The following is a 24,232-nucleotide window of genomic DNA, read 5'->3' on the forward strand; positions in this document are numbered from 1 at the left end:
CAGTTCAGAAGTCGGCCGATACAGAACAGGCCGTAGCGGAATGTCAGAATTTAGAGCAAAACAGCTGGAAACGAAACATAGCAAAGCTAATCCAGGTTAAATTCATACAGATATCCGAAATAAACGCCCCAAAGTGTTTGAAATAATCAGAATACACTACTGTTAGTAGATCAGGTAAATAGCTACTCCAAAATCAAAGGACGCGTTGAAACAAGTTGCCGCGCAATGGTGACACTCGAGTGATTTACAAAAAGCGAATACAGGTCGAGAAGCATATCGCTCGAGCAAACCAACACCGTAGACTTGTGCTCTATTAGTTAAGTTCTGAGCATGGTTTTTCAGTGTTTCTCTCACATATGACAAAGGACAGCTAGATGTTGCAGCAAATTTGTAACGTCCGGCTGCATCCTTTGATGCAAAAACAACGGGTTATAACCCGCCTTTCACGGCATATAAATGGCGTGCACATGATCGCATTCAATATGCATCCCGCATTAAAAAAACCAACTCACTGGACAAGCACCTACAATGCCGCCTCGTTAACCGCCTGCCGCGTACGTGGCCAGAGACACCAGGCCTCTGAATCTCCGAAGCGGTCTGGAGCCGCGCCGCGCCGACCCGGGGGCCGCCGCCTGCCGGGCCGGCATACCAATGAAGCGCTCGGCCAGACGCCGGGGCGCGCCTCGCGTGCGCCGGCCTGCGGGCCACTGACAGCCGCTCCGTCATCCGTCGGCGGACCCCAGTGACGTCATCGTGTTCTCTGGGAGCGGTCGGAATCCGCAGAGGTTGCGATGCATTCCACCCGAAACCTTAGCGCTGGCTGTTTTGGACTACGCGCTTTGCTTTGAAATGTGAAGACGATTTTTTTGCATGCTGTGTCTGGTGATTTCTGACATCCCCGACTCACTAGATATTACTGCGAGGACGATGCGTATTTTCAGTCACGCCTACCCGGTTTTCATGGCTTAGATCCCAAGCAACAAAATCTGCCGTTTTGAAATGCTGTTCATGATGCATTTAATGTCTGCTGACGAGTTACAATCTCTCCTCTACTAATAACGTGTTGTTGCAAGACTGCGACAGAGTGAATCCTCTCATGGCACAATCGTCCATAGTCCTAAGGAGCTTGGTTGCAAGCGTATTTGACATGTTCGCAATGTACATGTCTTAGGCTTTCACCGATGGCGTGTGTACACGCCTCTTGCCGTGATGTGAGTGTGCCGGACATCGATGCGGTCTCGACAACGCTGTGCCACTTCCTTGCCGCTCGTGGAAAGGAGGTAACATCAGCCGCTGCCTTCCCCTTACAGAGTGCGACAGCCAAACGACGTTCTCGACCGCTTTGCGATGACGAGGATGATGATGTTGACCTAGGTTTTGGGGCACGGAACTTGTGGGCCTCCACCTTTGCCTCAACGATGCTTCATTGACGAAGTCGTCGAAGAGGGCAACAGAACATAGCGCTCCGAGCAAGAGCCTAAATGACGACGGAACACGATGCCCATCTAGCACTGAATACACACACGAGTTAGTCATAGAGAAAAGACAAGAATGAAGTCGTGTGAGATCGACTTCACTTTCCTCCTTCGGATATGTGGGTTCCATCATACGGGTGGTGCTGAAGTTCGATGCAATGTATCGCACATAGGCCAATGAAGCCTTCTCACACCGGCTTTAAACCAACGGCAAAGTAACAATGTACATGCCCTCCGTTCAATGATCATTTATTGTATAGTCTTCGAAACAAGTAGCATGCGGTTCGTGTATGTCGCGCATTTTCAACGGGCTACGGATATAATTCCGCCTTCTTCATAACAAAGTACCATTTATACAGCTTATAAGTCATTATCCCGTGTGAGCAGGACATCAATTATCATATGATCTCTCCAAGAACATGAGAATAGCAGATGTGCAATCTTCTCTAGACCGTGCTATTGTCTAGTACTACAATATCTTTGGTTTCGAAGCAGTTTCCTTCATGTACTGACATCAAGGGTCATAGAAAGATAACCAAATCTTCGTTGTCAGAACACTGTCGAATGGCCCCTGTTAATATTGTACGAGTGGTACAAGCTTCCGACTATATGTCGAAAGCATAGGGCTTAAACACCGTGATCTTCCACCACCCACGAAATCAGCTTTCCATCGAAACCGGGCAAGATTTCGTCGTCATTGGATATCTGAAACGGAACAAGTTCTTAATAAACACAACAGCAGTGGTTAGTTTCAGACAAAACGTTTACTGCAACATTTACCGAAGCATGGAGCATGGCTCAGAAAGCAATAAATGTAGTAGTGAGATTACGTAATGTAAAGGGGTAAGTAATGTTCAGAAATCAGCCGCCCACGGTATCCAAAAACAACATGAATGACTTATTTCATGGTCGTCCTCAATATAAATATTGTCAGGCAGCCAAAACAGTTATGTCTATTCACTTTTGATGCGTCCTACGTTCGTTGGAGCAATGCAAACCCATCATAAAGCACCGACTTTTTACCTATTGAAATTAAATAATGTCACGTATAGAAACTAATCCCCTCGGTAGGTCGAGCTAGGTTTAGCTGACATCTCTAAAAAAGCACTACAGTGATGTGAGCTAAAAAAATAGACCCCACCGCACGAAAGTTTTACTGGAACGTCCAGAGAGACAATCACGGATCATCTCTTTCAGAAGAAAAAAAGAATAGGAACATAGGAATGCAAGATAATCAGATTTTGATAACAGGAAGCGTCGACTGTCACTTTCGTAGCGAGCACTGCACTTAAGCAGTGCCGTCATTTAGCATTCCAAACACCAGGAATGAACTGAGATAGTAAGTCGCAGAGAGAAAGCTGAACACGCGTATCCAACTATCTGGAATTACTCATGCATATCATGTGTATTCGTGCAAGAACTCATCTCATCTTGTGCTCATCACATGAAGTCATAAGCTATATTCTGAAGTTGCATGAAATACATTTAGTTGCTATTCGTCCTTAGCCCATTGTCCTCAGCCCCTTGTCCTCAGTCCGCAGTTCTCAGTCCTCAATTATCAGTCCTCACCTCTTCCTTCACCATGCCGAATTCGGGATCCATGCTCTTGAAGTGGAAGCGGTAGTTTCCAGGCCTATCAAAGATCTGCTTGAAGTCGCGCAGGGTGATCTCTCCCAGCTGCTTCGGCACGGACGACAGGAACGGAGTCAGTGTCTTCTCGGTGTAGTACACCACCTGACGAAGACAGAACATGGCGTCAGGAAGAACACACTCAATGGCATTTGGGATCGGTGAAGTAAATTCGCACATGTGAATATCCAGCGTGTGGTTGGGCAGTGATGATGTGCACATTCCCTCTATATGAAAATGATTTGTGCATACATTTCTGTTGATTTGAACGAGGAATCACGAAAATGGAAACAATGGATGCTGTTTCATCCACGCATTTTGCAGTCTCCACTATGGTGAATACCAATTCACAACAAATGGGACCTGACTTTCCACCAACTGGAGGAAACTTTATCCCATGCAATCCTACCCCACAGATGTTCCGAACGAACGCACTGCCAACACCAGCACTACCTTGGTGAATGAGTTCTGTCCCTGCAGGCTGGTGATGGGGGCCCGCTTGTTGGGCGGGACCGCCTCTGGTGCTTCCACCTGTCGGCCACTCTCGGCAACTGCCAGCCGGTCGAGCACCACCGCCACGCACTGCTCCAGGGTGTCCAGTGTGTGGTGGTTGGGATCCGACTCCCTGCGTGGGTGGGTCAGGTCAGCTAAACGGACGGCGTAACACGCTAATTAACTATAATATTTCGGGCATGAAGCACAAGAAGCGTTAATAGTCTTTGAGATCAGGTTAATTGTACGTATATGAAATGGGAAAACCAACGAGTCGCACACTCATCGTTATTATTGACTCATGCCTAAAGTTTAACGGACGAAAGCCAGCTTGTATACCGACGGTGCATCAAAAGGAAATGAACGTCTGCTGAGTCAATAACCCGACACGAGCCTTTCCGTTCATAATGTGGGTGACTGTAATCCTTTCTGCTAGTTCCACGTTACGGACAATTGCGAATTAAAACCGATGTGCTGAATTTATGTCGAGCTATAAATGGTGTAGGCAAACATCACATAATGTGGCCAGTAGAAATGTCGCTACCGGAGAGAACAGCAGTACCTGAAGTTGGCTCTCAGACTGGAGATGGCGTCTCTGAGAATCTGCATCTCTTCCCGGCCAGAGCCTCGCTGTCTGGACACGGGCGACTGCGGCGCCACCTTTCCGTTCTGCGCGGGCTGCAACGAGATAGGTAGCGTTAGCGCTCAGTGAATTACAACACTCAGTAACTTGAATGCGAAAGGAAAGACGTTTTGATGAGGCTGGTCGTCGGCAGAACGCCTCGTTCCTAGCGTTCCTTCGTGATTTCTCATAGTGATCACTGTTTTTCTGGCATGATATTATTATCGATTGAAGCTGTAGGTGTGGTGATCCGATACCGACGCACAAAGTCGATGGATCGGTCCTAGCGCCTGAGAGGCCCCAGCCCCGAAAGAGAAACCTGTCGGAGACACAACTCTATAAAGGACAGTTCTCGCCAAGAAACACCAATGACAGCAGCAAAATTCCAGTGCAATGGCAAGCAGCTCGACCGATCGTTTGGAAAGACAGCCTCTTGGGAGAGTCAGCGCCGGCACACCTTCGCCACACGTCACAACGCCACCACGTCCCGGTCACTGACCCTGATGTTCGAGTTGGCCAGCGCCTTGATGGCATCGTCGAACTGGCTCTGCTGCAGGTGGATCGCCTTGTCCTTGTCGGCCAGCTGGCGGCGCAGCTCCTGCAGCTCGCGGTCCTGAGCGCCGAGGCGAGCTCCCAGCTCTCCCTGACGGTCAGGGATCAAATTATAGCGTGGTCACAGGGTCACAGGTTAGGTCAGGTCATGCACCCTGACTCACTATTAGTTAGGGGTCAGGTCACGTAACACTCGACGCTAGCATCCCAGTGACTTGGGCTGCGATGAGGTCCATCCATTTATGTGCAGGCTGCTAGCCATGTGATCTCAGTCAAGCATCCATATGACTGAGGTACAACCAGTAATGGAACTGGCCACTGCGTGCTCGGTATCAGGGGTTCAGTGAAAGGTACGGGCAGGCCATGCTCATCACGTAAGCGAAGACAAGTGCTGAATTTATTAGCCTCACCACGAGTAACGCATTTACTCATCTCATCTCAAGTAATAAGTTCCCCCGCCTCAACACGAGTAATAACTTAAGTCGTCTCAGTAAACTCAGCAGCTGAAACAATCTGTAGCGAACACGAGTTGCTAACCCAGTTATGCCGATCAGAGACTCCTCGTCCCGGTGCTGCACGTGAGGTGCGCTAGATGTTTAATCTTGCTCACCAACTATGTTTCCGAATGCTTTCGGAATATGCCTGCTCACCTTTTCTGAAGCAAAGCCATGCCGTCCAAAGGCATTGCGGGGTCCCAGCTTGACGTCTTCGATCCTGCCGTCCGACTCATTCAGAATATTCTGCACGACAGACATACGGATATAGACCACAACGTACACATATTGACACCAGCATACAGACATACAGGCATCGATGTGTAGATGCCATAAGGTGGCACAGCATCGGCGGCGGATCGAGCCACTGCACGCAGAACATTCAAACCCATCGTCAGAAATGCCAGCAACACACTGCCTGCATGAGGCGTGATGTTGAACAGGTTGTAAAACATAACTTGCGTCAAGCAGGCGCGATGAGCATAACCCGTCCTTGAACGCAGCCAGCTCTCGCCAGCACGGACACGAACACGCTGCGCTGCGCGATCCAGGAGCCGGATCGGACGCACCTGTTTCGCCTTGTTGAGGTCCGCCTGCAGCAGGTTGCACTTCTCGGAGGTGTTCTGCAACCGCGACTTCAAGAAGACAAACTCGTCGGCCGTGTTGGTGCCCCGACAGTCGGAGCCCTCCTGCTGGTGTCCATTCAGGAGCTGAGAACACGCGGTGGAGGCTGAACCAGTCGGCAGGTAGCTCTGCTGGTCAAGGTAGCACGACAGGTGTAGCACCAGCGACCGTCAGCTGTGCGGAACGTGCCGGGTGCTGAGGTGCCCCGTCGCAGCAGTGCTGTGCGTGATTAGCTCGGCTTCCCCGGCGGCAATGACGGGGGACCTTGGAATGGGAGGATCGGCTTAACGTACATAGCCTGTGTGGTGACTGATAAGAAACTTGGCTATCATTACGTATTTCCTACGTTTGACAACATAGAGAAGACCTAGATACTTTTACAAGGACTAAGAGGTCACTATTTGACGCTTTCACTCGGGGTGTGTGACTCATTTAGACCTCCGCAATGAACGTTGGGTCAGCCTCAGTATCACTGAGCGCTGCTGGGCCTTCTATGACCAGCAATATGTATATCCAGAATGACATCAGCCACATGGAAAAATAGCTTTTGACAATGCCGTTGTCATTGATGCTTAGCTACTAAGGCTATATGACGTCGCCTGCCTGCCACCCTGGCAGGAAGGGCGGGCGTCACGGGGAATTGAACCCCGTACTTCTGGCTTCCTAGGCGCACTGGCTTTGAAATTCTGATGCACTGGCTTTGGAGGCAAATGGAGTTTATGCATCACGTTGCTTTCAATTTCCAGCACGACGGTAAGTTACACATCACCGCCGACATCAGGGGATGGAGTCCTCCACAGAGTCGACACATACTAGACGCACATCAAACCTGACCCGCTTCCTCTTCTGGCCGAGCCGCGTGCTTAGACGGAGGAAACCATTGAACTTTCCCCGGACAAGCTTCATGACCAGCCTGGCATCAGCGCCGTCCATCCTCAGCCGCCGCCGCCGCGGGGCAGCGCACCCTTCCACCGCACCCCTTCAGCGCACCCCTTCAGCGCACCCCGCCGCGCACTGCTCACCACCAGAGGCACGGGCTCACACTGCCGCAGCCGACCTTGTTCGCCGACTCCAGCTGGATCTGGGGCGCCGGCTTTCGTCGCGTCCGGCGACTACGGTCACGCGATGCACGTTCCCACCGGTCGCAGCCGGAGGCGCCTGCAGCAGCGGCGCGAAAGCGGCGCCGCCCGCGCGCGCCACCGACTGCGAAGCGGCCAGAGGCCACGTGCCGCGGAGTCCCCGGAAAAATGTGATTGCGACGCACTGATCAGCGCTTCTTGTGGAGATATTCTTGATTTAGCTATATGAGCATTATTATTGTATGTCAGACCGCTTGGATGTTATACAATATTTCCTAAGCTGCCAGGAGCCACTCAAAACTCTTCAACGGCAGGTGGTGACGAGTGCATTTAGAATCGATGTCTCCTGAAAACAGGCGCAAATGACCAGCTATAACCTAAGTGTTTCCGTCGATGGGAACCTCAGGACGCTCATGCTTGGCCTCAGGTGTGGCTCGTTTCCCACGCCGCCAACGACTAAACAGGGCCTAGGGCGGAGTTCCCAGGGATAATGACACCAAATTTGAGCTTTCACAGATGGGCACAGGTACAAAGGAAGTAGCAGTAATATGCAGTTGTGCTCTTTGCGGTGAATGTAATCTCCTAATGCTGCTGTTCGTTTTAGGCGACTAATGCCTCTTGAGGGGTGACACATGATGCACGGGTTTGAAGGCGGGTAAGGTTTAAAACAAATCCAGAACGACAGTGCAAGAAATTATGTCATTGCTGCTGGTGCGGACCAACGATGGCTTGGTACATTCCAGACACGCTATCTATGGATTTCACGGAGGAATTTGGGCGTAGGTTTGGGTTGTGGAAGCTTGCTGCGACGCTCCTGTGACCCAGTACGCTGACGACACCTAAATCCTTACATCCGATGCTAAACGTAGCCTTCCCTCCCTCATCCAACGCATGAAAACCATCCTATCCTCCCTAGCGTCGTGGTTTTATGCCCACGGTCTGAAGCTCAACGTGTCCAAAACCTAACTCCTTCTCCTTGGCACCAGACAGAACAACCACAGACTTTCCCCTGTCAGCGTACGGTTCGGTAAGGAGATCGTTTGGGAGAGCCTGGCCGGAAACAACTTAAGTGTGCTATTTGGCCGCCACCTCAGCTGGGACGCACACGTCAGTGATGTAGTAAGAAAGCGCATCGGCGTCCTGATCAGCCTTCGCCGTCTGAGACATTTCTTTCTGCAACGAGTGCTGATGGCCATGGTGCAGGCTCTAGCTACCTCACGCGTAAGATACTGTATTTCGGTTTATGGCCGAGGTCGGCTGTTAACGAGGTCAGACTGCTTAAAGTGGTTGATGTCGTTACCAAAGTAGTTACTGGCCTCCGGAAGTATGAACATGTGTCAATCGCGCGGGATGAGCTGCACTTTGCCACGCCTCGCCAAATGTGTGATGTGCGATGTTATCGCTGCGCACAAAGCCAAAAGGGCGAGGTGAGCCTCAAGGTGTTATCTGTTGGCTTCAAACATACGCTGACCCGCGGACCAGTGACCGAACTACCCGCATGGACCATCACTTTCTCTCCCCCGGCGGTGCGCACGGCGGTAGGACAGCGGTCCTTCGCATACCGAGCGGTGTCTCTCATTAATGAGTTAGTCGCCTGTCGATGTTCGACGAGTGCATTCAACAACTTTCATGCACGCTGCGGGGGCTCTTTTTGTGCGATAGGGTTATCTGGTGCTATTTGTGCGTGCGCTCATGTGCTTTTCTATCCCTTATCACTTTCCGTTGATTTTGGACATAGCGTTTTGCCTCTTACACTGATGACACGTAATAGCCACGTACGTATGTGGAGTGTCAGGTGATATCAAGCACTAATACATATACAAATATAGATATGTCTGTATATGAGCTTTCGAATAGCATTCTGTGATAGCTAAGTTGTTGAACAATGCTTCCTGTATCTAATCGCATTTTCTTTGTTTCCCTGCTATCATCTTTGAATGCTCTTAACACCGACAAATCTTATAAAGCATCATCCATTTGTCATAATCACAGCCCATCCATCCCCGGAAACCACAAGTAGCTTTTTCCCCAGGACACCGCTACGCACGCCACCGAACCTAGCCACTAACAACAGCAGCGCCACCCGCCAGGTGCCCGACCATCAGGTAAGACACCCCATCTGGGCCGGTCAACGAGAATACACTCCCGCCAGCTGTTCACAGCCACGGTCCGAGAAGCCCCATCTGCCTGCCAGTCAACGAGAGTCGGCCATTAAAGCTGGCCAGAAGACGGCCACGCAGCCACCCGTCCCCAGCCCGTCCGCAGACCGTCCACAGCCCGTCCCCAGCCCGCCCGCAGACCGACCGCCCGATATCCACCGCACGCTGCAAAACGCCGGTACGCAGCGCGCGCCGACTCATTTTCCATGATTTCGGTTTTCCCACGGTGGCGGCGCGCCGGCAGTGATGAGCTCCGGGCTGTGGACACCTCATCAGTCCTTCACCCCGGAAACGGCGACGCGCTGACGAGTGCGTCGCCCGACCATGTCCCCGAACAGACCACCGGAAAACGCGCCGGTTTGACAGTCAGCTGCGCAGGTTCTGCCACGCCGACTTTTCCATTAGTCCTGAGATCCTACGACAGAATTCAGAAATGGATCGTACGAAAAATGTGTCAGGAGATGACGTTTGTGTGAAGATTTCCACCGGGGCATCCATGCGCCATTCTGTTTTTGTTCTCTTGTCGTTGCCAGTTCGCAATAACGCCAAGTTTCGAAACGCAACCGGTGCAGGCATTTCTGTGCACATGAAAGAGTCGGTTCAACATTGACAGAAAGCCAACGGGCTGTATAAATCAGTAGCGCACTTTAAGTCGTCTGTAACAAATGCTCGACGAAAAGTGGTGCCGGAGGAGGACGGAGGATGATTCGGTAACGCCTGATCCAGCTGCATTCCGAGCACATTGCTTGATCGCATGCACAGCCACGCCCGTCATTCACTCTTGTTTCCCCATGGGGCAAGCAGATCCACTGCATCTATGCAGGTGATTCCGCTCAAACAAATGTGATCTAGCCATGCAGGGGGTGCACAGCAGTGTCCGCCCACCAGCCGCGACCGGCCGAAGGGGCGGCGGCGGGGCCATCGTCTCCACATCCGGCGCCGTCCGTCTCCACTGAGTTCGACGTCGCCGTCCGTGGCCGACCCCGCCGGCCGCTTCCGCCGCCGCGGCAGCTCGTCCCCAGCCCCGGTGAGAGTGCAGAACGAGTACGTACGCTCACCAACTCCTGCAGGGCGACCAGCTGGCGCCGGGCGCGGCCGAGCTCCTCCAGCAGCGCGTCGTACGAGAGCGGCTCGGCCGGCGGCGGCGGCGCGCCGTACACGCGCGCCGGCGCCGGCGCCGGTCGGCTCCAGCTCTCGAGCTGGACGGAACGGCGCAGCGCTGAATGGCGCCACAGCTCGGCCGGCGGCGCCGGCGCCTCGGGCCGCGTCCAGCCGTCCGAGCGGCGCGCCGGCGTGCCGCGCAGCCACTCGGCCACCGCCTCCTCACGCGAGCGCACGATCGAGGTGGTGGGCGAGCCGTGGCTGGAGGAGCCCTCCACCTCGCCCCGGCTGCCCAGACTGCGCTCCTCAGCGTCCTCGGACGGCTTGGGCGGCCCTGCCGGCACCGGCGGCGCGGCCGGCGCGGCGGGCCTCGAGCGTGTGTCGGGCGTCTTCGGGAGCAGGCGGCGTCCACTCATCCGGTGGATGGTGTTGTACCTGGCGATGTGAGAGGCACTGTTGCACTGATTCGTAGATACATCTTTGGAAATTGTTTCGTTAATGCTTCAATGCCACAGCTATGCCTATCGTGATGCTGATTTGTTTATTCTGGTGACAAAGAGGAGCGAAGCCTAGACGGATGCGCAAACACGGGTTGAGCATCCGCCGCTGATGACCGCGAGAGTGCAAGTACCACACCGACCTCAGCTGCCTGTTGATTTTACAAGGGCTTAAACGGTATAGACTGTCTCTTGCGTTTAGTAATGTGAACTGCTTTAAACTCCCAAAAACGTTTGCTGACCTAAACTGGAAGCTGCCCTGGCCGTTTTTGTGTGACCGAAATGGCCCAACCTTCCGCTGGCGTTTCGCCGGCACGAGAGACCTGACCTCCGCGGCAGTGACCGGCACAACAAGCTGGCACGATCTCCGCTACAATGACGGTACACTAAGATGCGTCGGCCTCGACTTCGCGCCACCGTCCGTCAAGTTCGATGGACCTTAGCATCTCTTCGGTGACGGACACGCCGTCTGAACTCGCTGCTAACCGATGACTGAATTGACCTGAACTCGCCGCTGACCGATCACTGAACTGACCTGAGCTCGCCGCTGACCGGTGACTGAACTGACCTGAACTCGCCGCTGGTGTTCGGCGAGCTGGTGCCGGTGCTGTGCGTGGTCAGACTCTCCCAGAAGTCGAGCGCAGCGGGCCGCACGCCGTGGCGCGGTAGGCTACTGAACCCGTCCACGATCTCACGCGGCTCGCGGCCGTCCGTCTGCGTCGTGCGCGACAGTTCGGCGCCGAGCGAGGCCGGGCCCTCCTGCACGCGTGGCGGTCGGCAGCGCGGCACGTCGTAGATGCCCTCGGTGTCGGCGGCCGGCGGTAGGCGCGGCCGGTCGCCGCTGTAGCTGGCGAAGCTGTTGCTGCGGGGCAGATTCTCGTAGAGCGGCGGCCCGGGCAGGCCCCACTGGCGGCGGCCGCGCCGCTCCACCGGCCGCGCCGCAGCCGGCGCGTCGTCGTCGACACGGCTCTCGGGCGTGGCCTCGTCGCCGCCGTCGTCGCCGTCGTCGCCGCCGACGCCGGCGGCTGCCCACTGGTGACCGGCCACGCTGGGGAAGCGGCGTAGCGGCGCCACGGCCAGCGTGCCCTCCAGCAGGTGACCGATCGACTTGCGGTTCCCGGGCACGTTCAGGTTGGGCGTCGTGACGCACACGGAGAGCGCTGAGCGCTTGTTCGGCGTGCTGGGGGTGCCGGGCGTGCTCGCCGGGCCCGCGGAGCCGGTCACCGTCGCCGTCGAAGTGGAGGGTGAGGGGGCTGAGCTGGCGGCGGAGGTGGATGGGGAGGGGGTGGGGGTCACCGTGGGAGTCGTTGTTTTGGTGGGAGGGGTTGATTTCGAGGGCGTCGCTGGTGTTGCCGTCGTGCCAGCCGACGACGCTGTGAACAAGGGGAGAATGGTTTGAATAATGGAGCATCGGGTCAGCGTGAAGCGGCGTCAGAACAGCTCTGAACTCAGGGCGGCGGTGCAGGGCTGAGCTGCATATGCATTGGCTCATGTGCGACTTTAACCGACAGAATATCCAGGCTAGAACACGCTCCGCTCATAAAGTGTCGGATACCATCAATCAAGTGAAGGAATGATGGTATGACATTGCAAATACTTCATTATTGTTGTTTGACGTGGGACTTGGGCGATGGTAAAACAAATTAGTGGTTTGGTATGACATGTCAAATTGTTTCAATAGAGCTGTAGTTTGATTTTGATCTATGCAGTCGTTTTGGATACACACGATAGCAGTTGTATTTCGTGGCAGTTACCACACTTTCGTGCTACTTCAAAGATTAAAACGATATTGGCATAATTCCTCAGAAATGGCGCGCGTTTTGTTTCAATGCTTTACCATGTACAGCTTCAACGGAGCTTAGCACAGCCAACCTCAACAACTGCATTAAGGAGAATGGTCTGGTTGGTATGGTTTGGTGGTTTCATGTTTTTTATAGCTTTATTGTATGTTTTTATGCTATCATTATGATATGGCTTATTATATTATCATTATTATCTTTATGTTTTTTATTCTATGCATTTTTTACTTTACGGTTTTATGGTTTTATGGCTTTTATGTTTTATGGTTTAACTAGTATCGTTTTAGAGCTTCATGATTTCTGGAGAGAGACGTACAACGTACACAGAATAATATAAACATTGTGAATATCGCAGCGGTTGTCTTGGCTAACTGTGCCATTGGATAAAGGCAGCACCGCAATGAATGTAGGCACGCAATACCAGCACCAGCCTCCCATGTGGCCCTGATTTAGCCAACAATTTGCAGCATTGTTGCGGAGTCAACATTGAATGACTAGAAAAACAAAGACTCAATGTAAATCCGAGGGAAATGCGACAGCTTTAGAGGTGCGTGACAACATTTGATTTGGTAACCCCTTTAACATGCAAAATCCTCCGCACAGGGTCAAGCGTTATAACGCACGCGTGTCGGCAGATCAACGTCATTGAAGGTCTAGCCAGAAAGCAGCCGACGTTTTTGTATCACGAGAACCTGTTTGCACACCACGTTTGACGTTTTGCACCTTTGAATGCCAAAATGTTTTCTTTGCTGCTTGTCTCAAACGACACTCATGTTTTGAGGTTTCTAGCTATTTACTATTTGTTCGACATGAGTACCAATGTTTGTTATTTGCAGCGAACAATACAATTTTGCTCATCCGATATCAGCTGCCAAATTAATGCGAATGGGTCAATTGGCACACACCAGGAAGTATTTAAAGCCACGCTTGTGGACATGCTACTCGTATTTATGAATTGTTATACGCGCTATTCCAGCACGATGTTTGTGTTTTCCTGCCAGTTCAATCAACAAAGTGGCCTCTTCCTGAATAATCATGCATCATATCATGCAAACAATGCAGCGGACCGAACTATTTTTTGGATTGAACTAACCGGACATTGGGTAGATTTGGCGAGTCTGCTCTGCCCAGACAGCCACGCTTTTAAATGACGCGGGCCGAAAATAGGTCCAGGTCTGGGTGGCCAGGCGTCGGAACACGACGGAAAGGAAACGGAAATGGCACTGGCACAGCTGTTGGTCGATATATGCAAGCTATCGTGAGTAATCGTACACATGCTACGGATGCGTTCGTTCTCTAGCGATTTTAAGTGTTGATATCGGATCTTGGCAGCCAAAGTATGCAAGCAGGACTCTTATATGGTGTGGGCGGCTCACTCTTTTGAATCATACGGCGACCATAACGGTTTCCAACGTGTTGGCGCACAAAGGTTAGGCGGGGAGGCAGCAAAGGTCGACTTTTCCGAAACTGGCCCCAACACAACACGCTGTGAGGTATGCCGAGGCAGACCAGGCAATGATAACTACAGCCAGCACAAAGCCAGTTAATCGTATTCGCGACCAACATTCATCTAAAACATTAACATTTTGTCCCCATGCTTGCGTAAAAACCACGAAAAATGCAGCATTTTCCGAACTCATCCCGCTCGTCGATTAAACTTGCACGGCCGTGACGGACCTGTAGCCAGTCATTACTCCAGTGACGTCATCTATAAATTTGTGGGCGTATTTACAAACATCGGTGCATCTCTGCCTGCTGAACCTATAAAAGGAGCATGTCCATATGCACTGGTACGTGCTATCAGCGTGTGCTGCCCAAGGCGGCGGGCTTCATTTGCTCCTATTTTCGGGTAATTCACATGGCAATATCAGTCACGTTTGTTATCACCTTGCCCGTCCCATGCCGTGAAAGGCATCTCGATGGCGGTGACGAGGATCCGTGCACTCCCAGCCAAAATAAGGTACGCGATTGGCTGGTTCTCTACAGCGGATTTAGCCAAACGAGGATATATCCAACGGTAGAAATAGCCCAAAACACGTCATACATCAATTGAGTCACACTAAACGACACGAATTGAAGCGAGAACGTAATGCTAAGAATTGAGTTGAGCCAGACGTAGTTTCACCATTTCTAAACTGTGAGCCAATGGAAATGAACTAAAAAGATCTGCATCTAATTATCTCTTCAACAATCTTGAAAGAGACGGACAACGGATTCAAAGGCCGGCCTCCCAATCAAATTATGCCATGCGAACATGAGCAGATGTCAAAGGCTATTTTCCAAACCTGACAACCATCCACCGCCAGTCGCCCTGCCGTAAATCAAAGCGTCCTCACTCCACAAACCTCTCCAGCGCCTGCCGGCGCCGGAACCACTCCCCACGCGGCGTCCCGCGCCTGCCGCCGGCGCCGCGCACTCACACACAGCTCTGCCGGTGGCGGCGCGCCGCTTCCACTCCCTGGCGACCATCGTGGCGCGGCGGGGAGTGGCGGACCACTCGCCCGTCGTCCAGCGCCGCGCCACACCCGGCCGGCCGCGGCCGTGTAATCAGCAGTGGGGCGCGGAGCGCGCGCCGCCGCCACCCGCGCGCGCCGTCTGAGAACGCCGGAGTAACGCACCGAGATGGCGCGCCAGATGATCGCCTGTCCGTGATTAATCACCGTAACGGAGGTGGACTGTGGCGACAACGGCGGCGTGGCCAGCGCGCCGCGCGGGGCGGGCGGGGGTGAGGGAGGAGGAGACTCGAATACCGGCGTCGCAGCCTGTCGCTGGCCAGCGGATGGCTGTGCGATGCGGCGCGGTGGATCGCTGCCCCCCCCCCCCCCCCATCCCTCCGAACAGCGCGCCTGACACCGCCCCTGCCCGTGTTTTGGGGCCTGCTGATCCACTGCAGTTTGATTTACGTCCAGCGGTGCGGGCGGGCCTTATGGGCAGCGGCTGTCCGGAACTGGACGCCACGTGATTTACAATGCAGCGCCGGCGGGCGCGCGTTACCGGCCGGCCCGCCAATTCATTAGAGAGCATGTCGGCCGCTAGCCTGGCGTCAATGGGAACACGGAAGTGAGGTGTCGACCGACGATCGGCGGCTTCGACGACGCCGAGGCCATGTGCGGATGTAATCTAAAAACAATAACGCGATGTGTGCCCTCTCGGAAAAGACAACTTATCTCCAATTTCCGCCGCCGGTATTGCCAGTTCTCTTGTGCCAGCACAAGTGCTAAACTGTCATGCCCTGCCATGACGTTCTGATGTCAGTTCGGAAACTTGTGCTGCAGAGATGGCGTGTCAAATGGTTATCACATGCGGAAGTGCTTAAAAAGAATGCCTCGGTCCCCAGGTTGCTGGACTTCACATGTCCAGTCCGGTCATTTGAGGAGCGAGAAGGTATATTTGTCCGTGGGTAACAATTAGCCAACTTGTCTTATGCTGAATGATCTTTTATGCTTCTCGAAATGCTAGTTAATTCTTTGCTAGATTTGCTAATTCATCCTGTCATCTGAGTTCTCCTCACCTAACTGACATCCAGCAATGCGGGAGTAAGGCTCGATGTTCCGGTCAGTTACTACGTCAGCTGTATGACATGCTTATTCAGTGTGTGTGTATATGGAACAACAGAGTGTTACCTAAAGCCATGATATCTAAAATAGTTTCGTACTGAATTAGGCAATTTAGGTTAGAATTACGACAAATTCCGTTGGCCTTAGGTCAGGTATGAGGGCTGGACTGAGATAAAAAACAATTTGCCTTTCCATTGGAAAACCGGTTATTACGGAGTAGCTTTTGATGCTCATTTCGAGTTTCTTTATCACAGGGAGGTCAACAGACATATCATTTGGATTTCTTGAAGGTGACGAAAAATCACTTAACTAAAGTGATCCCAATTAACCTTTAATTCTTGGGAGCATAGTCATTTTTAGCATAGCTAAAACATTTTCATGTTTATCTAAGTTGAAAAATAAAAGCAATCTGGTAGGTTTTGATTACCGTGGGCTTCTAAAGGTCAAATAAGGTGATTGACCTGAAATAAAACCAGCGACCTTTTGCTTAGAACATGTATCTAGGGCAAAGGCGGTTGCGTGAGGAAGTGAAGGCGCTTCGGACATCGAGCTTGAATTTGACCGTCTGACTCTATTTGACCCCACGATGATAAACTAGCGTCTCAAAATTTGTTACAACTGAGCTCATATATATATATATATATATATATATATATATATATGTATATATGTAGAAATATATATATATATATATATATATGTATATATATATGTATATACATATATATATATATGTATATATATATATATATATATATATATATATATATATATGACTGCCTTGTGACATGCCCAACACAATTTGGTTCTTAGCTTTTTAGATATTTGGAGGTAAATTGAACCCGCGAACGCGTCACATTCAACCGACCGCCCCTACGCATGTTAACGAGTTCGCACGCAGCTTCATTAGCAAAGAGCATGGAGTTACCTGCATAGATTATTAATCAGTCCACTCAATTTGCACTTGTAACAACCGGATTATTTCTAGACAGGAGCGAAGCGGCTGGGAGTTAGGAGCTAACGAATACCTGCAGCCAAACGCCGGCGAACGAGAACCGAATGATAGGTAGCAGCACTGAGGCAATGAGACAGAGGAGGTAGTTGGCGCTCCCAATATATGTATGATACATTCACCGATAGCCTATCCTGGTCAGCGGCATGCCATTGCCTGACGCATGTCTCCCAATGTCACTAGCGGTCGGCAAGATGCAAACGTAATGAGGTAGCTGGAGCTCTAATGGAGCCCGGCACTGTTCGGACGCTGCCCTGAGTGGACACAGCAGTGTCACTGGTGTCGTGCATCCTTATGCACGCCCTTTGCAGCACCAGCGTGCATAAACACCGGCCATACTACACTATCTGCGTCTCTGCAGCCGGGGTTGGAGAAGAAGTTGACCCGTGGCGTGGCCCATGCCAGCCACCGCAGCCTGTCATCGGTGCACGTGCCGGCCCTGCGCTGCGGCAGCCTCGGTGGGCGGGGGAGCTGGTGTGGCGGCTCGCTCCACCGTTAGCTCGGCCCGCTGACCGACCGGACGCCGCCGGGCGACGGGACTCGTTAGCGACGCCGGTCCGGCCGGCTGGCGGCGCCCGGCGCTAACTGTGCGGCTCGACGGGCCGCGTCAGCTGCCGCTGCTGTCCGGCTGTCTCATGTCCGGCTGTCCGCCTGTCTCATGTCTGGCTGGCCGCCTGTCTCATGGTCCGGCTGTCCGGCTGTCTTAAGTCTGACAGGTCGGGTGTCTTAAGCTCGGCCGTTCTGCTCTTTGTCCGTCCAGCTGTCCGACTGTCTCATGCCTGGCTGTCCGGCTGTCTCATGTTCGGCCGTTTTGCTGTCTCATGTCTGACTGTCCGGCTGTCCGGCTGTCTCATGTCCAGCCCTTATACTGTCCGGCTGTCAGGCTGTCCGGTGGTTTCATGCCCGTTTTTATGGCGGCCCCATTTCCAACTGTCCGGCTGTCTCACTTCCGGTTGTCCGACTGTCTCATGTCCGGCTGTTCGGCTGCTTCAAGTCTGACAGTTCGGCTGTCTTAAGTCCAGCTGTTCTGTTGTCCGCCCGTCCTCCTGTCCGATTGTATAATGTCCAGCCCTTCTGCTGTCCGGATATCAGGCTGTCCGCCGGTTCTCTAGCGGCTCCATTCCCAACTGTCCGGCTGTCACGATGCCTGTTTGTCCACCTCTCTGTCCCTTTTCTGGCTGTTACATGATGGTCCGATGCATGGCATGCGACTGCTTGCTAGATGTGGTCTGTTGATGAGTATGTTTTCTGACTCCCCATATTCTCACACTCTTAGTTTCTACTGCTGTCTAATGTTTGATGACTTTTTGCCGAATGCTCACTGCCTGGATGTCGGTTGTTTTCTTCTCCTGCCCACTCACCCGGCTACACACTGGAGTGTCCGACGCCTAGCGCCATGTTACTGCTAAATTGGTTCCGGCCTTTTGATCTTCGATGCCGGCGTCGGGGATCAAAATCCATTGTGGCATCAGTTGATGCAAAACTGTTTTAAAAGACCATGTATGATTATGATGACAGGTTGGCTGATCTCCGGCTACCCAGCGTCTGGTTGCCTGATGGCTGGCTGGCTGTGTGCGGACTGAGAGCTCCGGACTGAGAGCTCTCCGGAGGTTCTCGCAGGTGCTCTCTGGAGGCCCGCAGGGAGCGCTCCGACTTGTGGTTGTCCGCGGAGACGATCCCAAAGCGGACTGAGTGGACACTCTCGCCTGTTTTTAGAGCCAAATTGTGTTTTGAAGGATCCGAACACCTGCAGTCTAGCTAGCGTTGTTGACGACGGCTCCGCACCGTTGGTCTGCTTGAATCCACTTTGTTTTCAAAGTGTAAATCGCTTAGATTTTCTCGGAGGGTGAGAAGTAAGACTCTTGCTAAAATAAACATGCGGAAATTATTTCGGCTTTCATAAACCTACATCCAGAGTTAAGTGCATTGGTTGCAATTATTCCCACCTCTAGAGCATGAATGCGGGTCACCAGTTACGCAGCGTACCGCTAATTCGACATTAGTTGATTTTGGGTTTTTGGATTAGAACCCTTTGGACCAGAAATAATTATTTCAAGGCTATGGGATGAAAAAAAAAAATATTAACGGTGGAGCAGACTCTCATGCGCCTGGGGGGCCAGCCGCCAGGCTTTAATCCGCGCGTGCGCGCTGGGTACCCTCTCGGGGTCTCCCTGCCCACGGGGCTCTCGGCCCACCCGTGGCTGATGCATGCAGCCTGCCCCGGACTAGCGGGGTGTCGCGAGGACAGAGGATAAAACGAGGTAGAGGATTAGAGGGACGGATAATTCTACTTTAATCAGAAAAAACTGAATTCCTTAACATTGGCCATTTTTTCCGCTGTTCCAAGCCACCAAAACTAATAGCTGAATCAATCTTAGATACAGTCATTTCACAAAAGAACAGTGCTGCCACCTATATAGACGGTTGTTCGAACTTTGCATTATTCGATACATATCCTAGGAGACGTCGTTTCGACAATGTATTAGAGTCCTGTACCAAATTTTCAAACAGTAGAATTTTAGATCTATACGTGACCCCAACAAGTTAAGGAAAATTTTGTTTTCTGGACGTTCAGTGCAAACTATTCTAATTCATCTCCGAATCATCGAATAAGTCGATCATGCAGGTCGTTTCACAATAACAGGGTATGATAATGACTCATAGCGTTATCACGCACACTAAATTGCTGTTATCACCTTCAAATAGCATGCCCGACCAGCCAACCACGCACCGTGATCTGTGAGGAATGAGCAAAAATGATAGCAAGGCAAGTAGTAGTGACGCGGTTTTCAAGTTTCGTCTCGCCTCCAGTAGATGTCTTACCTGTCGTTCCCGTTTTCTCGGTGGTGGCGCCACTGTCGTAAGGCGATGTTCGCACGCTCTGAGGCTTGTAGTGCGCGGCCAACGCCAAAATCAGCCTCATCACCGCTTTCAGATTGCCCTCGATGACCTCTTTGCTGCCGACGTGGTGCATGCGGATTCTTTTAGCGGCCATAAACTGAGGGAAAACCCATGGTGTTAGAATTGACTCTGTAAAAGAAATAATGTTGTAGCAGATTAGCAGTTCCTGCCTGCACTGCAAAACGATCCCAGCAGCGTAGCAATACACGAAAACAATACATATAACCTGCTCTGATTTAACACTTTAGCCTGGATTCCGGCGACACCCCATTTATTCGAGGAATACTGCGTATATGGGCCATGAGTAGGCTCGGTCAAATACCCAGTCCCGTCAGAGCACCAGGTTCATGTCCAGAAGACGTTCCCTGTGCGGGCCAAGTGTCAGAAGGGCAAGAACCCCAGCTGCCTGTCGGCTTGTCCCACCAGTCCCCACTCTCATCCGTCCCACTGCCCTGAAATGGCCACTGCTGTCCGAGCCAGGGCTCTAATCTAAACCAGATTAAACAATGCACGCATACTAAAATACAGACACGTAAAACAGACTGGCACCAATGAGAAACAGCCCTGGAACAGGAGAGATGCCAGCGCTGCCCGTCTTACCTGAAGCACTCGCTCCACGTTCTCTCTCATCATCTGAGCCGTTTCCGGTAGGCGATGGATTCCGACGATCTTCTCACCCGCTGGAAACAAACAAAGTTGGACGTCATGATTGACATGACATGACATCACATCACATGATACGAAAGACGGCATGGTTAGGCTCAACACTCACGCGCTGCAGGTGCAGGACCAATGGAAGCGAGACCGCGCTAGAAGAGCTCGATAATGCAGCGACATAAAGTACCTCATATAACCAGAAAAAAAACACATTGGATCAACAAGAGACATCTCCTGCACTATCACGCTAAACTGGAGGATATGTCTTTATGAGATCAGGTACCGGACAGGTGACATGGGAACGGCTACGATGTGAGGATGAAAGGCAAAGGTTTATGATCAAGGGTGGCTGAGGCAAAGAAGTTCAGGGCACACTGATCACTGAGAGTCACTATCATCAAATCACGAGGGCGATGGCATGAAAGATCAGGTGGTAGTAACAGTAGAAACTACGGCCCACGCTTAACACAATAATTGGTGAAATACAGATCTCTTCGGGTTGTGGCGCTCCTTTCCACCAGACTAGGTCTGTTGTGCTTCTGTAAAGTGTGTGTATGGAAACATTATTTGCTGCGGCGCACGAACGTAGTCCCAGCAATGTGAATATTTCTATAAATGACACTTGCTGATAAGCTGTTCTCTTGCAGGCTGAAATTTAATGCATGTGTTCCAAGGCAGCGTAGCGTTATGGCATACACAATATGTGATGTGAAGTGTTATGTTTTAAATAATCAACCCTGTTTAACGCACTAGAGGTGACTGGTAAGTAGCTTTATTAAAGAAGAGAAACATATCCAGCCAACCGAACTGCAGTTTTTGTAACCATAACAGTGTTGGAAACGTCGAGATTTTCGGGATAATATCACTGCTTGCTTTAATCATTCTTTATGCTGTACCTCCTGGTGTAACGAAGATCGGTTGGCCGGTTATTTACAACACAAGGGCCAGAAGCTGAATGTCTTTTTACTCATATGAAGTTGCGATCACTTCGTTCAGCATTTCCCCCTCCGAGTGGCAGATCTTGAAGGATTTATTTTAAAAAAAGCTTAATTTCCCTATGGGCTACAAATTATGTCGCAATGGCGCAGTCTATCGTCATGAAAACGTTTCCAAAGCGAAATATAGTACCACACATTGCTCTGCTCATTGTTAACTTTACGCCGTGTTGGAGAATCAATCTTCCTGAGCTATTTTTAAAATGCGCTACCACAAACTGAAGTGATATGTCTGCTTGGAGAGGACGTGCGATGGAGTGATCATGAACGATGTCTTTTACTTTTGTGGATTTAGCGAAGCAGCGGCAAACAAACTGCGAAGACCAAGTATGGAGTGTATACATGACTTCCACTTCCACGATCACTCACCGAACCCACAGCTTTTTGCTACTGAGCTGCATGCCTCGCTAAAGAAGCTTTCGAAGCGTACAGGGCTATATAAGGCATCGCACTACTTTAATCTACATACAGTTCACTAGGTATCGTGAACGACTGACGCCCTAACATGGAGAGGGTGTGGAGCAAGCGGGGGGCTTTATAATAAAAATTTCAAATTCAATGGCAAAGCTGCATAAGATCAGCGGTCAGAGCATCGTTTAAAGTCGCGCCCTGGCACGATCCGTGGCCAGCTGGACCGGCAGCACCTCCACCCCCAACCGGCGGAATCCGGCTTAAGCAGCCAAGCCCGCATAGCTGGCCCGATCCCCCTGCACGCGCGCCGGGCTGGGCCCTTTACTACGGAATGCTATGGGTTCGTGCAGACTCCGTCTGCCGCCGAACTGTCTGCGGACGGTATGCGATCGGTGAGCCTCCGCCGGCTCCACACGTGCCGCGCGCTCACCCTTTTACTGCGGAATGTTGTCCGCCTCCGCCGGCGTGTCTCCTCGCGGCGCAATAAGGCCGTCTCCATTACTCGGCGACCCACGGCGGCGCGGCGCCCGCTTCCCACGGACAGGTTCGGGAGGCGGGCCACCAGGGGGCCTTCCCAGCGGTCGCCGCGTCAATTTGTCCCATTCAGTGGACGACCTCGGCGAGGTCAGGCCACAAACGGCCTCGGCGGCTGGTGGGGTGAGCCGATCGGGCGCCGGGGCCCGCGCACAATCGCCCGCTGTCGACAACAAGCTCGTCTGATTGCTATTGTGAACGCCGCTGCCGGGCTGGCCGGCGGCGGCGGACGGCCAGCACAACGGCTCGTAAACACACCGGTCAATTCGGGGCGGCTCCCGGCTCAGTGGGCTCGATCTCGGCGTGTCCCTTACGATCTGCAGGGGACCGCCGTGCGTGCGTGCTCCTGTGTTTGTGGGGGTTTAAGTGGCGGTAAAATGACGCTCAGGCGGCTCCACTCATGCGTCTCAGGACAGAGTGTCTAATGAAGTGCCCAGGCGCTGACAGTTTGATCTCTGTCTGATCTCTGTAGATCTATCAATGACAGACGCGCCCACAAGCAGGCGGCCCAAGTGGCTCAAGTGACTCACCACACGGACGTGCGGGGCGGGCATTCCCATATATGTGGAGCGGTCGGCTCGGCCTCGTGCCCAGTAAGCCGCGGCCGTCGCGCCGTGCCCGCGACGGCGCTGCACCGCCGGCGCCGTGCCCGCAACGGTGCTACGCCGCCGGATCATCCGCCTATTCTGCAGCTCCAGGGGGAGTGCGGCGCACCCACTTCCGCTGGCGGCTCAGCCACAGGCGGCGCAGCAGGGACAGGGGGAGGGGAGAGGGGGTGGTTAGCAAAGAGACAGCTGCCCCCCTCTGCCGGCTGACAGGGGAGTAAAGACATGCTTCTGCCCCCCCCCCCGCCCCCCGACCAAAAAATGGGTGATTTCCTAAACTAGAGGCCGTGTAGCTACCTGCAGGTTGCGAAAAACTAGATCAAGGAATCCTCCACAGCTGAGCCAGAGAGTAATAAATCGGGCTCAGTGGACCATTTTCAACATCAAGAGGCCAGGCTTCTGGAGAGGCCACCTTTATGAAGCAGGTAGCTCACGCACTAGATCAGGAGGCCCATTGTTGTGTGAAGGGAAGTATCTCATCATTTTTGCACATTTCAGTCATGGTTACAAAGGCCGCGTACTAGTTGATTAGAATTAACAGTTTTCTCGAAATCCCTCTGCATGGTTCAGAATATCGATTTGAAGTAGCCGCTGACGCGGGAAAAATATCGTTTGGCTCTCTGTTCACCACCATGAAATAAATATATTCTATTTCCATCGTGTTTTTCCGTCGTGCGTGTTCTATAATGTTGGCAGCACACTAGTGTAGCAAAATGTAATAAACGCTACGAAAACTTGATACATGCTATTTAGACAGAGTGGTGTGTGAACATGAAGCCGTTATCACGTGAATTCAACAAAATGTTTTATTATAGTTTTGATTTCTCCCTCATGGCGTTTACCACAGTGGCTCTTTTCGAGGCACACTTTGGCTTTGGGAATGGGAGTGTCATCTGATCCATGTGACACACTGGTTCAAACTCCAAACAGTTTCTTGGTGACAGGCCCTTGCCCACCAGGGCAAACGCAAACGTTCTTTTGCTTGAACCAGTGTAGAGGTACGCACGGCCATTGTCAGAACGGTGGTCGCAACCGCA

General features: G+C 52.2%; 1 protein-coding gene across 1 annotated transcript; it reads right to left on the reverse strand.

Moving 5' to 3' along the window:
* Positions 1-1,712: 1,712 nt before the first annotated feature.
* LOC119100800 (dixin) lies at positions 1,713-23,170 on the reverse strand. Its single transcript, XM_037223942.1, has 13 exons — positions 23,121-23,170; positions 20,594-20,673; positions 19,916-20,090; positions 11,293-12,097; positions 10,427-10,662; positions 10,179-10,249; positions 5,834-5,974; positions 5,421-5,510; positions 4,718-4,861; positions 4,159-4,274; positions 3,558-3,729; positions 3,045-3,209; positions 1,713-2,180 (listed from the first exon to the last, which is right to left on the reverse strand). The coding sequence occupies exons 2-13, from the start codon at positions 20,624-20,626 to the stop codon at positions 2,103-2,105; spliced, it is 2,226 nt and encodes a 741-aa protein (XP_037079837.1). The 5' UTR covers positions 20,627-20,673; positions 23,121-23,170; the 3' UTR covers positions 1,713-2,102.
* Between the last annotated feature and the right edge of the window lie 1,062 nt (positions 23,171-24,232).

Source organism: Pollicipes pollicipes, unplaced genomic scaffold, assembly GCF_011947565.3.
Source record: "Pollicipes pollicipes isolate AB1234 unplaced genomic scaffold, Ppol_2.1 Scaffold_2555;HRSCAF=2994_pilon_pilon_pilon, whole genome shotgun sequence".
Classification (NCBI taxonomy): Eukaryota; Metazoa; Arthropoda; class Thecostraca; order Pollicipedomorpha; family Pollicipedidae; genus Pollicipes; species Pollicipes pollicipes.

Bases quoted from the DNA above. Each gene is read 5' to 3' on its own strand.
- LOC119100800 (XM_037223942.1), bottom strand. From the start codon at position 20,626: ATGATGAGAGAGAACGTGGAGCGAGTGCTTCAG. The intron at 10,663-11,292 runs GTCAGTTCAGTC...TCACATCGCCAG, and splicing joins AACACCAGCGGCGAGTTCAG to GTACAACACCATCCACCGGA. The intron at 5,975-10,178 runs GTACGTACTCGT...GCGTGTTCTCAG, and splicing joins CCCTGCAGGAGTTGGTGAGC to CTCCTGAATGGACACCAGCA.